At 40.3% G+C, this 18,138-nt stretch overlaps 1 protein-coding gene across 8 annotated transcripts in view; it reads right to left on the bottom strand.

Moving 5' to 3' along the window:
* The window catches only part of TSPAN4 (tetraspanin 4), a 427,493-nt gene that overhangs the window by 57,842 nt on the left and 351,513 nt on the right, over positions 1 to 18,138 (bottom strand). For all 8 annotated transcript variants that reach the window (XM_064714684.1, XM_064714680.1, XM_064714679.1 and 5 more), the window contains one exon: positions 3,783 to 3,857. In XM_064714684.1, the coding sequence (XP_064570754.1) occupies positions 3,783 to 3,857 (75 nt within the window). The remainder of the gene's footprint in view (positions 1 to 3,782; positions 3,858 to 18,138) is intronic.

The raw sequence follows: 18,138 nt of genomic DNA, 5'->3' as shown, positions 1-18,138 counted from the left end.
CTCTAAAATCACATAAAATGCAGACATTTACTGAAAAAACTCCACCTATTACAGCAGCAAAAAAGTAAATATGGACTTTTCTTTTTCTATGCTTCCAGGAAAAACATCACAGTAAAAATAAATACAGACACTAAAACCAGGAGGATTATACATGTTAGAACTGGTACAAGATTGTGCATTTTATTAGCATAATTTACATTCTAGCAGGATCCAATCTGGTGTTGAGAAATACAAGTATCCAACCTCTAGCAGGATAGGGCTCTGCTGCTTTCTCCTTATCACAATAAAATTAAGGTTAACCCTCTCAGTACTCTGTGGATCTGTTATAAATACCCAGAGAGCCCCATACAGAAATGTCAAGCATATAAAAATGCCAAATGCTGCTTCTCCATTGATGGAATCAAAACAAAACATACTAAAGAGAATATTCTGCCTATAGATAGGTAGCCATGCACATAACCCTTCACACGACTCCAAAAATGTCACTGGAGTTTGGACTGCTTCAAATGGTGGCATAAATGTAGCCCGAAAAAAAAAACCTACACTCAGAGTGATAACAACCTGCCTTAGCTCTATAACCACACCAACTCCATTCAATACCCAATCTCATGGGCTGGCTCTTCTCAAAAATTTAAAAGCCACACTTTAGGAACTCTTACATGAATGTGTGCAAATGCCAACAGGAGTTTCCAGGTGCCTCAGGTGCTCACATTGAGCTGAAGACAGCCTATGAACCAGTCCCTCTGCTGCTTTGGGAACAGCCAGGACAAAACAAAAGGGTTATAGGTTTTTCCTGACAACCATCCCTAGGAATGCATTCCATCACAGCCTATATTCACTTCTGCAGAAGTCAAGAGATTCATATTTTGCAACACAACTAGTCAGGCCAGTTGGAAGAATACTGAACAAGGTGTGAGCTCAGCTCTGCCGAGGAGTTGTAACAGTGCAGTTACATGAGACAAGGCACTACACCCCTTTTTCTTCCTACACTGTGGACTCCTGAGTTGTCTCCAAGTCCCCCTCTCTTCACAATATCACACTGGATAGCCAGCTAAGAGAAAGAGTTTTCAACTTCAGGGCAGCATTTATCTCATCAGATCATTTATCCATCAGGAAAAGAAAAGATGACATCCTAGGGCATAAGACCAAGTTGGCTGCTTAAAAGCTCAGAGAAGACCCAAGTCGGTAGAATTAAAGGCAGAGGCAGTTTTTGGGCTTCTCCCAAGCTGACAAATGAGAACAATTGAGAACAGGTCAGTTGAGGCTGTTGTGAGTCCTAGTTTACCTCCACAGCTGCACACCCTTCCAGCCCTGGGCCAAAAAACTATCTGTGAATGGCTCTAAAGAACTTTTTGCCATGATGCTTTTTAGTAACAAACACAGCACTAAAGCAACAGCCCCAGCAATGGATACAGAGAGGCTGCTTCACTGCCTGGGAGCCCACACACATGGATGCACACCCTCCCTGTGGCTGGTATTGCTCAAAGTGATCATCTGCAGAGTCCTCTTCTCCTGCACACAAAACTAACCCTACTTTCTTCTAATGAACAGGTGTCAGTGTAGAATTTTCATTCACTGATTTTCCAAGGATCTACATTAACTGAATTACTGGGTGGACTTGTCTGGGCTCACTATTTCCCACACATGTGGCAATATTGTTTTTCACATCAGGAAAGCCAGCACACAAACTCTACACATGCTATATGAAAATACTAGTTTTAGGCTGCTGCTGGATTATTTATTCTGCAGTAGGCAGGACTGCAAGTGTAACATAAACTATTGATTTTCTCAGTATAAGATTTAAAGTCATACAGGAACATTAAGAGCCTCAAATTTGATCATCTGCAATACCCAGACTACTGCAATTTGTTAACTCAGTAAAACTGCACTCGAACTGGAGCCCATATTTCAGACTCTGTTTTGATCTTACAGACAACTGCAGGGTACTACCTCCTGCAGTATGTGAGTCAAAGGAAAGTTAATTTCCTGATCTCTTTATTAACAATCAATAAAACCCACTGCAAACCAACAGGCTGAAGGAGGGAGGGAATCCTTCTGATACTTTTTCACTGTTTTAACCTCTGAAGAGCGAGGATGAATATTCTCTGTGACACACCTGCCAACCTAGCAGAACTGACTGCATTATGAATAAAAATACTTCATTGGTTTCTTTTCTTTCCTCCATAACCACACATTTACTGATCTATCAGCCTCAACACCAGCCAACAACAGGAGTTCTACCAAATAATGAATTGGAAAATAAGAAATATTTATTTTATTAACCTAATCAGAAACATTTCCATTTATTTCTTCTGTGTTCAGGACAGGTCTTTATTTTAGATCTGCCATTATTTTAGAAACTACTATAATTACTCTTTGTAAGACCACCTAAGCAGAGGATCTCTTTCATTTCCTCAATTGAATCTAGGTTGTCTCCATAAATCCTTTTCATGACAACTCTATTCCATCTTTCTTGCACTTCTCATTAGTTGTGTAACCAAAACTCAACATTATATTCACAGTGAGGCAAGCCTGTTATACAATGCTATGATAATATTTTCTAACTGATTTTATTTCTAAACATAACCAAGTGTTGTGTTTTGGTTTTGGAGGCCCACTGCATATTAAGTAGATGCCTTTACTCCTGTATGATGTGTAGATCTTCCTGCCAAGAGCTGACAAGTAATTCAGAACCCAATAATGCATACAAGAAATTTTAAATTGTCCCTTCTACTGTAATTACCTGGCAAGTTAATTCAATGTTCCAGCTACAGAATGCTAGAGAACCTAGCTCTTTCAAGACCTTCAGAAGTGCATCTGACACTGCCTCACTGATATGATTAATATATAAACTCTCATATCACTAATATACTAGTAATTATATTAATAATTTATGTATTAATGAACATGGTGTTGGTTTTAGTGGTCTTTTTTTTGCTATTGTCTTTCCATTCCTAAAGGAAGTGTTTACCACTCATGTACCTGATGAATGTTAATTCATGGTAAAATTTTGCCACTTTCCCTGTGATTATTAAGTTCCTTCAGTCTTTAATTGTAAGAGACTTCTGATTTTGATTGAATAAGCAGGTGGCACTTAATTATGCCCTTGTTTTGGATTTACTAATGTAAGATTTTTTTAAAGAAAATGATAAAGATAATTCATGTAGGCAATATTGCCTGTACAACTGAAGGAACAATGGTCAAACACAGAAAATGTGAAAGTGTAAACAAAATCTGTGTTTACTGAACTCTCATGCATTTACCCTGGCTTTCCACTAGGCTCTAAGTACACATGTGCTGCAAGGAGCAGTGTGGAAAGATAATGAATTTTATGCCTCTGCCTGTGGTGAGGACACTTCATTTTTAACAGTATAAATGTGGCTCTTAAACCATAAACATATTTTTAAAAATCATACTCTCTCTGATAGGTATCTCTTCCTACATGCTCCTAGTAAGGCTTGTTGGCTTCTTTGCTTTTTTTTGTGGGGTGTTCTGTTTTCTGTTTGTGGACATTTTTGTGTGGTTTTTGTTCCTTTTTCTTTTGTTAATGACAGATGCACTTGGCAGCATCTGTGACCTTGAGTTGTACACTTGAGCAAGCAAGACAGCCCAGTCCTGCCAGGCTGCTTATGCATTCTGAGAGAGCTCCTTCTGAGAGGAGTGTCTCAAGGAAGACAGAAGCATGATGTGCATACCAAGCCAAGAGCTTTATGATTTATTTATAGGGAAAAGGGGCATATAAATTTGCTGAAGAGGAAAGAAAAATGAAGAATTTGACTTACCTTGTCGGTGTAGACGAAGAACAGAATCACAACAGTGAGCTCCAACAGAAATATAATTAACAGCATGATAAAAAACTGTCAAGAGAAGAAAGGACAGGGGATAAAACAAAAGCAAAAGCAATCAACATCTATTTCAGCTTTTTCTGGGTGCACAGCAAGTACATTCAGCAGATCATGCAGAATGGGGAATGGGAGTCATATAGGCAGCAGGATACAAAGCTGCTGCAACTGAAAAAGCATATAAGGGCTAGTGAGGCAACACCACAGTGTCTGGGCATAGGCATGGCTCATTTATAGCACTGGTTTCAGCAGGACAGCCTAAAACCCCACCAAGAGCAAGCCAGTACTCTCTTTGACAGCAAACCTGGAGGAGTCTTCCCATGCTAGGTTTTCTTTTTTCTTTTTTTTCCCCACTGGATATTAGTGATGACAGCCAATGATATCCATGAAATTCACAGCTTAACTTCCCATGGCAAGAGAAGGTAGCCTGGGCCATAACGTCACAGCTCCTTTCCAGGGTAATGGTGGGATCAAGGGGGAAGTGAAAGGTGTACCAAGTTAGCTTTATGAGCAGTTTCAGAGAGCTACACAAATAACCCATGAGTTTCAGGTGAAAGGGGCTGATTTGTACCAAAGACATCAAAGCAAAGTTGGGCCACCTCTCTTTCTTCTCATAAGCCATGGAACTGCCTAAGACCCAGGAGTCAAAAGCTCAAAGGACTGGATAAAAAACTTTTAACTCAGGGATTTCAGGTAGGTTCTCTAAAGCCCTCAGCTATTTTTTGATTGACTTCAGTGAGAAGAACTGCTGGCAATGCCCAACACTTCTGGGAAACCACATCCTTTGCTTTTGTTACCACACTGGATGGGTCTGCAGCAGCATCAACACAGCACTTGCAGACTCCACAGTGAGCGCTATCAGAGCATTAAATGAAACTGAGTTTTGCATAGATAGGTAAAGGAGAGAGTAATTTTGGAAACTTTTTAGGCTGAGGCAAAGGTCCAGCTCCCTATAACATAAAATTCACACACTTAGCAACCTGTAAGGGTGAAATTCTAATACTGAGCAACACCAGCTTAATTGGAATCCCATCCCCACGAGAAAAACTCAATTACTGTCTCTTCAACCACAAGGCTGCAAACCTATAAAAGTTTAATAGCTACTAAGCCTTTATCAGAATTTCTGCACTGCCTGGTAAGCCAAAACCAAACCTTTGAACCTATGGATTTATGTGACTGAATGGAGGGCAAAAAGTCACAAAGGGGAAAATACTTTTCTTCCCTGGTACAATTACTGTGTCTACAGAAGTCATTGCATTTTGCTCCATGAATCTTAAATTATTTATTTTCAGATTTTCATCACCAGTATTTTCACACCTGCCTGACCCTAATACTGGATCCTATTACTGCCCAGTTTTGAATCACAGACCTCATTTATGCCCATGATCCAAGCTGATTTCCATACCATTACCATCCAACACTGACCTTCTGCATGGCTTTGCAAACCTGTCTTGGTGCAGCTTGCTTATTTTTTACAATTTTATCCTGCTGCATAGCATTAACTGAAACAGGACAAGGCATATTCTTTTTTTGCAAAGATGCACAGACACTTTGCTCTATTTGGCTGTAGAGTACTTTTTTGCACATCCATAAAAGCATCATTATCCAAAATGTGCATGCAAACACCATTTTCTCCCTGTGAAATTCCCTGGCATAGACAGGATTGCATGAGACAATTTCTAGAACAAAGGAGAAAGACTGTTTGTTACCCATTATATACAGTGATCAGCATTTCCTACCAGAGGACCTCAGTTTCGTCAGCTTATCATTTTGCCAAACCTTAATTGTCTGTGCTGATATATTCCATGCTTGTTTCTGTCGAAAGGATAAAAGCTTTTGGAAGAACATCAAAAATAGCACTCCAATTACTTCTAAGAATGAAGCAGGGAAAAGTATCCTATTATTCCCAGGTTAAATTTCTGGTGCTTTAATTTGAAATCCTCTCATACTGCAGTGTTTAGAGCAGGGGCCTGACACAGTGCAGCTCTCCATTTCAGGCACAGAAATTTCAGCCTTTTGTCTTACCCAGCTACAAATTGATGTTGTGGGAAAGTTATTCGCTTTCAAGAGTCTGAATTTCACACATCACACAGATGAGAGGGCTCAGCAGCTAAAGCCTGCAATCTGTACACCCACATGCTCACACACAACCAGGCAAGCCACAAACCATCCCACAGATCTTTTCTGCACCAGTGCTGCCTTTCTGCCATCTCCCCAAAGCCAATAACCTCCAGCCCCACTTCACAGGACATGGCCTGGAATGGGAGGTATGCCCAGGAACTGGAATAAAACATAAGGATCTGTTTTTCCTGTACTCTCAAGAAAGTTTTTCCTCCCTACTCTGCATGCAGCATCATGGAGAGAGTACAGGTGAAGCCAGGGAATGACTGCAGGCAAAATGCTACCCCAAGTAAGAACATTTTAAACAGCAGATGGGGAATGGTTTGGCTTAGGATATGATCTGGCTACAGGTTTTTCTAAAACTGGACCTATAAGCAACAGACAATCCAGGCAGGAGACACTTGTGTACATGGATACCCAGGAAGAATGAGGACTTTGAGGGGATGGTGGCCTGGGAGGACACCATGCTGGAGCCATGGGAAAAAAAGAGAAAGAAATAAAGAGTGGCCATAAAAGAAAAACATCCTGCACTGATCCCCATGACTGAGTATAACGTGCAGGGAATGAACTAGAGACTGGCAAAGGGGGAGGAGAGGTGTCTGGAGGGACGTTTCTCAAAAAGAGGTGTTTCCTCATGTATGTCATTATTTCTTAATACTAGGAACAGTAATTAAAATTTCATCTTAATTGGTAACAAATGCAGTGAAATTTCACTTCTCAAGAGTATTTCCCCCTACAACACCAACTCTGCTAAAAGCTACCAGCTTCAGACTTGAGCAGAGAGCTGCTCCTGCCAGCTGTGCCATTGTGTCCAATGAAGGAGGTTGGACCTTCTGGCAAGACCCTGACAGTGCTCTTGCCTTCCTCAGGTCATACTAGAGAAATAGGCATGACACTGACATCAGAAAAAGATGCTAAAATTGTGGAGTCAGGCACTCATAATTTAGGTAATATCAGAATAAAAATCCTCTCAGTGATGGTTATGTATCATGTCTAAGTCTTTCCCTACAGACACTAAGAGGGTCCTCCAAGCTGGGAATTTGGTTTCATGCACTGCAAATGTGGAAGCCATACAGTAAAACTAATGTACATGGTTCAGAAAGTCAAAACCTAGATAAGGATTATCCTTTATCTCTATAGAAAAATATTTTGGTTTTATATAAAAGTACAAAGTAGCTAATTCTATCTTTTTTTTTTTTTTTTTTTACATTTGGAAGCATTGACAGAGCCCCCATGGCTATATCACAGATAACTAACAAGTATTAGGAATCCCCATGTGTACAGACAGTGGAGACCTGTGCTGTATCTTTCATTACAAACGTTAATTAAGTGAGCTCAACCTCAACGCAGAGGCTTCACCCTCATCACCTGGTGAAAGCTCCAAGCACTTGCATGTCAGCTCATCTGTCATCCCCCTTCTAAAGAAGAGCTGTACCTGAACCCAAACCAACACCCTGGAAAGCAGCAAGCAAGGTTTCAGCCTGTGCTGGCTGCACAGCAAGGCCTGCACACTGCAGCACATCCTGCTATTCACCAGATTAAAGTGCAGGCATGGACACATGCACAGCCTGCTCCTCTAGTCCACAGCACCTTCCAACAGATCATTTTCACTTCCATCCTCAGTACCATCCCAAAGGGAATGATGCCCAATCTAGGGCCAGACCCAGCTTGGCACATACCATTCCAATTTAGAAGGAAGAAACATGAAATCACTGAAGGCTCAGCACCTAAACCCCAGCATACCTGCTGGAAACTCTCACAGTTGTTTTTCAATGGAGTTCTCTCGCTGCGGTGATAAATACTGAGAAGAATAAAATTGAGTTTTGTTTGGTTCACTGGGGCTGTAGGCTATTGGTATAATAAAGATTTATGCATGGAGAAACAACAATCCCAAAGCAAAGCATTCATGTGAAACTCCATAAAAAAAGATTAATCTGACCTTGTACAGAGAAATGCTTTACCATACTACTTGTCAAACAGTGAGATGCAACGCAGCAGAGGTTCAGTGGAGAGGTCCCTACTGCTCAGCTTTTCACAAATTACACCTGAAATAACCCCACAGAAGCTTTGATGAGGAGGGAGGTAAGGTAACACCCTTCTGTCTACCACTGCTGACTTCCAACCCCTAAGAAAACTAAAGCCAGTTTCTCAGCAGCTACCTTTATATTCCAGAAAGCCTTTGACTTTCCCACAGATTCTCATTAAAGGTGTATGAAAAAGGAAGTATGCAACTGTTACCAATCCTACATCATGGATATGTATCACCCTCCTGCTATCAGAGAGAAAAGTCTGCTGGAGGAGACAAGGATCCAAGTTTCAACTCCATTCCCATTGGATCTGTACCAGGCTTTTGACTCACTTCCAGTTTTGCTCATTCAGGCCATTGATATCAGTTGGAGAATCAAGAACTGTACCCTGTGTACATCACTTAAAGCACGTTTCCATTGCTGTTCACACAGGCAGAGAACAATGAGTTAACTGTATTTCTCTCCCAAACAAACAGGATTCCCTGGTTTCTCAGATGCTCCAGACACTTGTCTCGCTGCATGATGACTGACATCACACTCTAATACACAGGACTGGGTCATCTTCTTCCCCAGTGCCTCTCTCTCCCAAATCTTCTCAATAGCAGGATCATGTTGGTCAAATTGCCCATCTCTCCATGGCAGGAGTAGCTGACCCTCTCTCAGTCTCCAAAGGCAAAAGTGACCCAATACAATGGAAACCAAGGTGTGATTGTCTTGCTGGCCTGTGAGACTAAATGTGATATAACTCATGGCAAACTCCAGACTGCTCTGATTCCGCTGTTTGCTGAAGCAATGCTTTTAGTTTGATGGGAGCTGTCTCAGAAGGGGACAGTAGGATCTCAGGGTGCCAGACCTGTTTCCCAACTTAGCTCACGACAGGAGACAGAAGCTTCTTGCAAAAAATTATTCAAATCCTCTTCAACAAACATGAAAGTAGTAAGAAGACCCGAGAGCCAGCTGTTCCTTTTGAACAGTGATACATTCCAAAACAATTTTAAAGTTCATGGCCTAGCAAATATATTGCTTACACCAAACTGCATACAAATTAGCATAACCTTCCTAAGAAACTGAACAAATAACTTCAGCAGACAGTCTGTGCTGTTTTCCATCACATTTAAACAGCCTGCAAGGTGGACAGTTTGCTGACAGACACTATGAAGTACAACACATGAGCAGGGAGGTGGCTCCTGGAAAATGCTCCAGCAAAGTAACTGCCTTCCACCTGCACCAGCTCCCAGGATGAAGGGACAAAAACAAATGGAGAATTTACAGCCAGTCCTTCCTCTGCAACATTAACTGCAAATTTGGTACGGTGATGATATCAATGATACAAGCCTTTTGCCTTTCGGTGAGGCTGGATTACAAATCCTCACTGATCAGCTCTAATTTCAGTACTACATTTCACTTCCTAATGAATATACACCCCAGTAGAATAAATTACAGACAGACAATTCTTTGGGGTAAAAATAGTTGGTCTTAATAGTCTGGAAGGATTATTAATTCATCTGCCTGGTCCTGATGTGTATATATATATATATATATATAACTTTGGTGCTCAAGAATTAACCAGCTCTGGCTACTGGAAGACAGAGTCTCTCGGAATCACACAGAGGGTGTCAGTGACCTTTGGGGACCACCTGGTTCACCCCTTCCTAAAAGCACAGTCAGCTACACAAAGCTGCACAGAGCTGTGTCCAGTCACCTTAGGAGAATCTCCAAGGATGAAGATGGACAGTCACCCACAGACACTGGATACCTGTTTCCAATACTTGACTATATAATGATTCAAAAAAAAAAAATTCTGCATCTCTAATTGGAATTTCCTTTGGTTTTGACCTGTGCCTGTTATCTCTTGTATAATCCCTGTGAATCCTTCCAAAAGCTCTATTTTCCTTATATTGTACTACAAGGAGTTGAAGACATGAATAAAATATACTCCCTGCTTTAATTTCTTAAGACAGAACAAAGCCAGCTCTCTCAGTCTGTCCTTGCACATCATGTGCCCCACAATCCTCACAGTGGCTCCCCACTGGATCCCTTCCCTTCAGGTATTCATGTGTTTCTTCTACTGGGGAGCTTTAAATTGAGTTAAGCACTTCAGATGTTGCTTTTTCCTATTCTGGAAGAAGGAGTCATTGCTTCTCTATGTCAAGAAATGTAAGGGAATGTGGGGCTTGGTATGGTCCAGAAAGACCCAATTACTACATTTATCATGAGACAAAGGTACATTTGAAAGATCTCTGCTTGATTTTTAGATTGTAATTTGATAAGAACAGAAATACTGTCAAAGGTAACCTCACATCCTGCACACATCCTTCCCTTCTCATCCTATATTTAATACTGAGGGTGTAAATAGTGTCTGTCCTTTTTGAATAAATTATGCCAAACTTTTACTCCCTGTCACGGAAAGAAAATGAGCTCTATCCCTGCTGAAACCAGGACACCTAAAAATTCGCAGAGCTCCATTTTAAAGTAGGAAGAACTTAATGTATTTTATAAGAGCCATACTTTACAATGTTGCTGAAAATTTAAAGTTTTCCTCAAATTTAATATGCTTTGTAATTGCTTAATCATTTTATAATAGGTTATATTATTTATATTTAAATATTATTAAATGGATTGAGTGAAGATGTCTCATTACTATGACTGACATTGTTAAATCTTTTCTCTTCCCCCAGAAGTGTACCATCTCCATGTCCAACCTAATTATGACAGCAGAAGCATCAACAAACTTTGATGCATTAGTTGAGCACCAAAAAGGGTAACACTGTCAGAGGTTCTGAATGCTATAAACTATTGACAAATTTACTGCATATTCCCTACTTTGGAAAAATTCAAGCCACCTAAAAAAAAATCTGAATCAATGCCACAATTGCCACTGAGATACTGATAAAAAGAGCTCCAGGTACTGGAGAACCACTCACTCTTTATAGAGGCCCTGTATTTTTGCCATTGTTGGATCTGGCTTTGTAAGCAGAGCAATATGAAGTCCATCCTCAAGCATTTTCAGACTTCCCAGAATAGCTTTGTAATAACATATTGGTACTTGACTTTTACAGAATAAAAACTCATGGTATAGATTTTGTCAGCACTCAAAAAAAACCCCAATGAAACTTTCTTCCACTTTTGAAAGCAAAAGTGTTCAATGTACCAGTAGTTCTCACAAGAAGTTTGATTTAACATAATTCCCTGAAGGCATCTTGATCTGATATATTAATAGGGACTAGGAACATTACAAAAGATTCTCTTTTTTTCTTTTTAAATTTCCTTTGGTTTTCTTTTCCAAGGTACTGAGCAAGGAGAGGAGAACAGAAGAGAAAGTGCAGTGGAAATTGTACTTAGAAGTGACTTCCTCTACAGCCTGGAAGACTTGTACAGAAAAAGAGCAGTGAACAAGAAATGACAGGACAGTGCCCAGACTTCAACATTAACTGGAATTACAGTCAACAAAATCCCAGTGTATTAATCTTTTACATGAAATTCAGAGCCAAAGGGAAAGGGCAGTTTGTTTCTACCAATTTCCATCACAGTGGATTCTGATTACACATCCCAGCACCAAAGGTTTTGCTGACACTTGGTCTGAACACTCCTTTTGTTAGTTCCATGCACTTGCTCCTACTTAATACTCTTTGCAGCACCACAAATGCTTCCTTTCTGTCCACAGCATTTATACTCCTTGAATATTTGAGGATTTATGGTCCCATCTGAGCCTTCTCTCCCTCATGTTGTGCATATTTAGCTCTTTAAGTACTTCCTTGGAAGTAAATCTCTTTAGTCTCACAATCACTTTTTTTCAGCATAAAAATGATAAGTTTGCTCATAAACTGTAAAAAGGCAGTAATGTATATGAGCAAACTCATGAACAGAAACTCCATTATGAAAACGTCATGTATCTAAATTTGGTTCATCAGCTATTATTCTCTGAAAGCCTTAATGGCTAATTCATTCTGATTGTGACAAAGCCTTTCATGCCTTATGCCTGCTGGATATATAGTACAGCTCTGTTTATGTTTGGACTATATATTTTATGAATGTGCAAAAACTCCTGCTGATCAATAAAGCTCAAAGAAATCTGCAGTAATTATTTCTGGAAAAATATACAACATATGCAGCCTTAACACATTAACAGTGTTTCATTTTAGTCTCATTACTTGCTTTCGGTTGGAATCATTCAGTCTTACTGCATTAGTGAGTGAGAGCTGAGAGACCTGATATTCCCATACGATGCATCAAAGGATTTTAAGTGGTATTTTATGGCATCTCTAGTATTTTTTCACATTCTGCCAAAACTGACTCAAAATCAATGAAGTGTCATCAAATAGTAGCCAGGGATCACTCTCCTATCACAACAGAGGGTGGGTGTAGGCCCTTTAGCAGATCACAGATTCCTCAGCACTAATAAAGGTCTCACTGGCCTTTGACTTTTGTAAGGGTTGCTTCATTTCTTCTGCAAACATAATGCAAAGGTGTGACATGATCTAGTGTGATTTTATACCAGTCAGGAGACAAACTCATCTTACTTGTGAAGTATGAGTGGATGAGGAAGAAGATAAAACATCAGAGCAGCTCTTTCAAGCCCCCATGCTACTCCACTCATGACAAAGCAGCTGCTTGAGTCCATCTAACACAGATACAGCCAATACAACTAAAAGGCTCTAGCTTGGGTTTAATCCAACCTACTCCATCTATGGTAATGCCATGCAATGTTCTTATCTAGGAGTGTCAAAACAGTGCCTAGAAACTGTGATGTATGTGCAAGTGAATAAGATGGGCAAGGAGAAAATAAAGGACAAGGTAGTTTGTCTGCATTTAAATTCTGCTGCTGGTTTTACCCTTGCTTCTCAAATGTGTTACACAGAAGCAGCTGCATCAGATGCACGTACGTCAGTCTTGCAGAAGCTTAAAAAATGAAGAAGCAGGCAGTGTGGCCTATCTAATTCTGCCTTTTATCTGGTAACACTGAGGGTCTGAAATATCTGTAACATCAACTCTGGTTGAACCTCGTGTGGCATCAGTGATTTACACAAAGTAGCCTCCATTTCTTTACCTCCAGAGTTATATTTTTCTGAAGGTTCAGGTAATTCTACTCCTTACAGAGAAAGAAGTCAATGTTGCTCTTCATTTTAGGTTGCATTACTAAGGTGGTTAAAAATAACAAAAGAATGATTTGGAATAAAAGCACACACCTTGCTTTACTAAGCCTATTATGTTCTATCCAAGGAGATAATCTTACTATTAGAAAAAAAAAAATAGCAAATGTTATGCTCAAAAGTGACATGAATGTCTGGGCAGGCAAGGAACACACAGGTTACCTGTCATTTACTTTCAAAATGGAAGCAATTCTGTTGTCTGTCAGCTCTTGCAGGTGATCCTAGGTCTGGATCTGGAAATGGCTCAGAGCCAGGCTTCTTTTGAAGAACCTCTGGCACATGAGAGTTGTTTGAATGCTGAGACAGCATTCAAACAAAAGATGGGAGAAGGGACACTTTGTAGGTGACAGGAGAGCTTGAGCCTGCACAGACTGTCAGAGAAGCTGATATTGCTAGTAGACTTTAATTTACAAGGAGTTAGGAACTCAAACACTGATTGCCATTTAGACAAACAAATTAAATCTTCACCTGACCAAAATTAGTTCAGCTCCCCTGACTCCTGCAGAGTGTGGTGCTGCCACACTCGATGATGGCCATAAAGCAGTGTCTTGGCACTACAAAAAGAAATGGGGACATTAGGGAAACATTATTTCCTGACCTAAGGGGCTCCCCAGGGAAGGGGGTCTCCAAGCCAGTTGTGCGGTTTAGTTTAGTTAGGTAGTCCTGCAAGGAGCAGGTAGTAGGACTCAATGATTCTTACGGGTCCCTTCCAACTCAATACTGTGTGACTCTGTAACTCAAAGCACATCAGGCATTAGTGGTATGGCATCAGCCTGTATCAGAAAATTAAATATACCCTATGAGGTAAGCCCTTCCTACACACTGATCTTAGGGACAAGTCTAAAACTAGGTGGGAAGGAAACTTCATTCTTTCTCCTCTCAGTTCCCAGATCCTTTGATTAAGTCTCTTTGATTAATTTCTCCCAGAGCTGAAGAAAAGCAGGGAGCAAGGGGAGGACTCAGACGGGTTCCATCCCCTCACAAGTTTCAGTACCAGCCAAGAGGAAGAAGCAAAAAACTGAAAGACAAGGAGGAGCAGATTCTTCATAACAGAACAACCAAACTAGGGAAGATTGGTGCTGAGTACTTCCAGTCCAAGCAGGCAGCAAGCTGGAATTTCACATGCAACACAGCACTACACAGAAAAGTGATACACTCCACGTATAATGCTCTCAGGCTGTATGTATGGCATCTGTCTGGTCTCTGCATCGCTTGCTGCTGTGGCTGCAGCCAGCATTTCCCTGATTTTGCTAGTTTGATTGCTAAAACACCAGCTCATGTGCTAAACTGGAATGAGAATCTACTGCTTGATCTGTAGCATTAAATTACTGAGATGAAGTCATTTACAGGCTGTTTCTTTCCCATTTAGTTGCTTTGAAATAAATTCCCCGTCACCAATGAAGTTTCAACTGTCAGCTCTCTAGATCCAGTGATACTACTGAAAACATAAAAAAGTAGGGTTTTTTAGTTTCCTTTTCTTCCTACTCATTAACTTTTTCCTTATTTTCTTTATGGCTGTTTCACTTACAGATGAGCTGGCTGGAGTTCAGAAAATTCTCAACAGCACAGTACAAAACACTATGGGCATTCATTTTCCCCTTGGACTATTCCATAAATGAGAATCTTTTGATATCTGGATAGTCACACAGCATCAGTGCATTCCACAGCTGGTCCTGACCTAATATCAAGTTTTAATTCTCATTTTATTCATCCCAGCAGCTGTGATGACTACTTGCTTATTAACACAAAGTTATCATTTCAATTAAACTGAACACACAGATCTGCCTGTTAATGATTATTTTCCTTCCCCTTCTCATTAACCATTGTTTCAGCTTTTCTACAATAAAAATCAGGGTTATCCACAAATCAGGACATATCAGAATAAGGGGAAGGGGGTGTATCTAAGCCACTTTGTTAATCCTGTTAATTAACACAGTTTTGTTAATGCTTGATGTGATGGAGCATACCCAACCTTGCTGCTTTATAAGAAGGCAGCTGGCTTCAGATAATCAGAGAAGAATCAGCATTTTGGCTGTTTCAAGCCCTCTCCCTTTTAAAATTTATTCTCATGTAGGTAATGTGTGGACAAGGATTCCCTCATCCTCTACCTCTTTTGACTAGATTATTGGCCATGCTGCATCCCAACCAGAGCAGAAGAATGTGTTCTTAGCACCAAATCTTTGGAGGGACAAAAATGTGCCACAAAATCTGAGGGTGAAATAAAGAACTACCTATGAATCTTATCTCCTGTTAGGACACAGGTTATTATTCAAGTTTCAAGTGTCTGGAAATGTTGTATCTATACATGTGGGCTGTAACAACCAAATAGAGATGTCCTTCACACAGGGTCCCATACTGGTTTTTACCAGTATTCCTATGATCTCCCGGATCAAAAGACTCTTTTTGCAAAAACATATGTACTAGACCATGGTCACAGATCCTTTCCAGCAGCTTCTCTAAATGTTCTGTTTCACATTTAACTGAAGGCAGTGGTGCAATTAGGCTGATCAGCTCAGCTGGGACAGCCTACAGTGTTGCCCACAGAAAACAGCTAAGGCTGCCAATTATCATTTTCAACAAAACAAAAAATTGATAAATACTTTTGCTTTGGGAGATTTATTTTTCATTTAGACACAATACATATGATAAAAGAAATCAGAATTATCATTACTATTATAGAAACATGGACTAAATGCTTTTTAAAGGTCACTGAAGCACACAGGATGGCTAGATACATCCTGATGTAAAAAGAAAGATGATGAAGGCACTGAGTTGAGATTTAGATAATTTGGGTTTGCTCCATGGCTCTCTCACAATCTCCCACTGCAACCTAGGCAAGGCACTTAGTTTCACTTTGCTGCAGCTCTCTGTCTAATGAGAATAATAATATTTTCCATTTGTCTTATCTAATTAGACAGTAAGCTCTACTGGTCAGGTACCTCTGCCTCCCAGGAGTTTCATACAGAATGAGCATCCTCATGGGCTGCCTGCAGGGGATACTAATACAGGTAATAAATTACATAACCCATCATGATTTAACGTCAGGCACTGAAACTCTTAACCTGGACTATCCATGGAATAATGAATGACGTTTTTCAGGGCAAGCATACAAATATAGATATCTGCTAAACATGTCCAAAAGACAGAGAATTCAGGCAATTTAGCTCCTCAAATATAGATCTTAAGCAATTAACCTAAAAGATAATGTTTACACAGACCCTTAAGGATCAGCTGGGTCAACATTTGAGCACTGAAGTACTTAATCAGGCATAAATCTCCTTAGCATAGAGAAATGGTCTGTTCAGGTGCACCTACAGCACCTGCCTGAAGTCAGCACAATGATCAAGCCACCACAACTGATTTTGTGTTTCAGTGGCAGAGCAGAGTGGTGCCTCATCTCCTGCAAGGACCTGCCCTCAGCAGGAAAGCACAGTGCAGTGGGGTTAAGAGCATACAAGCCAAACATTTTGTTAAAATTCACAGAGATGATGGATATGGCTAACAGCTCTGATGCACATCAGAACTGTATGGCAATTCCAAAGGGAAAACCAGAAAAGATGGATTCCCAATTTCCTATCAAGATAACCCATAGAGATTTGCAGTACAGTTACATGATCCAGCAATGCAAGACCAAATACCTATGAAAAAACATCAATGGAAGTCCATAAAATAATCTTCACAAGTCAGACTCCTGGCTTATTGTCTGTCACTGGTTCAGGCCACTGACCCAACCCATCAGAACAAAGCTGGCTTTTTCTAACTACAGCTGAGCTTGTAGCAGAGGGACCTCAGTCATACAGTCTTGAGCAACAATACTTGCAGAAATGTTAAACAAGTCTTACTGAAGCAGGAAAGCACTGTTTGCATATTTCATTCAACAATTTGCATCTATATTCAGATATAAGATTATATATACCAGGTTGTATACTTATCTCAAGAATGCCTGTTGCTTTGATTTCCCTAGGGAAATCTAATAATGAAAAAATTTATCTTCTTTCACACTGTAGCTGGGCCAAATAAGAATCAGTGCAAATATCCATTTTTTGTTCACTGACATCTTAGAATGACAGCTATAAAATTCCCCCCATCTATGCATTTTTGCAGAATGCATAGAGTGGTTGATGTTTCCTTTCAATTTTTGTTTTTTAACACTCTTAGATTTTAATATTATTCTATTCCTCTGAATGCAAAGAAATAGGAATAGGTCTGTTTCTTAAGAGATTAAGGAAGCACTGACTTTACATTTTTCTGACTATACATTGCCACTGAGTGAAGAATATCTGCAGTGGACACCAGGTAATTCCTTTCAAGTCAGTAAATCTTGAGCTTTAGACTATCTAAACTCTCAATTCAGAGACTTAATGTGGATCCTCCTGACTACTGTGCAGCTCTGTGCTAAAATCTCATTTACAAACTGAACTTTACTTCTGCTTTCTATCTCCTTTTCCCACCTGTCCTCTACTTCTCAAACCACTTGGTCTGTCCTCCCTTCTTTCAAAAGTCATTGGTAAATGCCAGAGGTAAGTAATTACTAACATTCACACCTAACACCACAGCAGCCTAATACCAAAGAGTTTACAGGTGCGCTCTGACAAACCAATACAAACGTCATATGTGCAGAACACAAAGATAGATGATCAGTCTCATCTGCTCTGCATCCTGGTGTATGAAATGTAAATAGACTCAACTGTCTCTCTGATACTGCTCACTTTTCATTCACTCAAACTCCGTGGGAAATCTCATCCCTTGTCACATCATCAAACAGCAGCACTTTTCCTAAGGCAAGGCCTTCCACAAATATCCTGTGCCTACCATCACATAAACTCCTGCTCCTCCAATGCAGACGGGCTGAGCTAGTCCTGCTTCCCCCCAGTTCATTTTAGGATCCCCACAGTGCTCCATGCCTCCTGCAGTACCTCAAATATCTTCCTTCCTCCAAGCTGCCCATCCCAATACACCCCAAGCACATGCCCTCAGCTAGAAATTGCCACAGGCTTT

This window comes from Zonotrichia leucophrys, chromosome 5 (genome assembly GCF_028769735.1).
Source record: "Zonotrichia leucophrys gambelii isolate GWCS_2022_RI chromosome 5, RI_Zleu_2.0, whole genome shotgun sequence".
Lineage (NCBI taxonomy): Eukaryota > Metazoa > Chordata > Aves > Passeriformes > Passerellidae > Zonotrichia > Zonotrichia leucophrys.
This window is presented reverse-complemented; position numbering and strand designations above follow the sequence as displayed.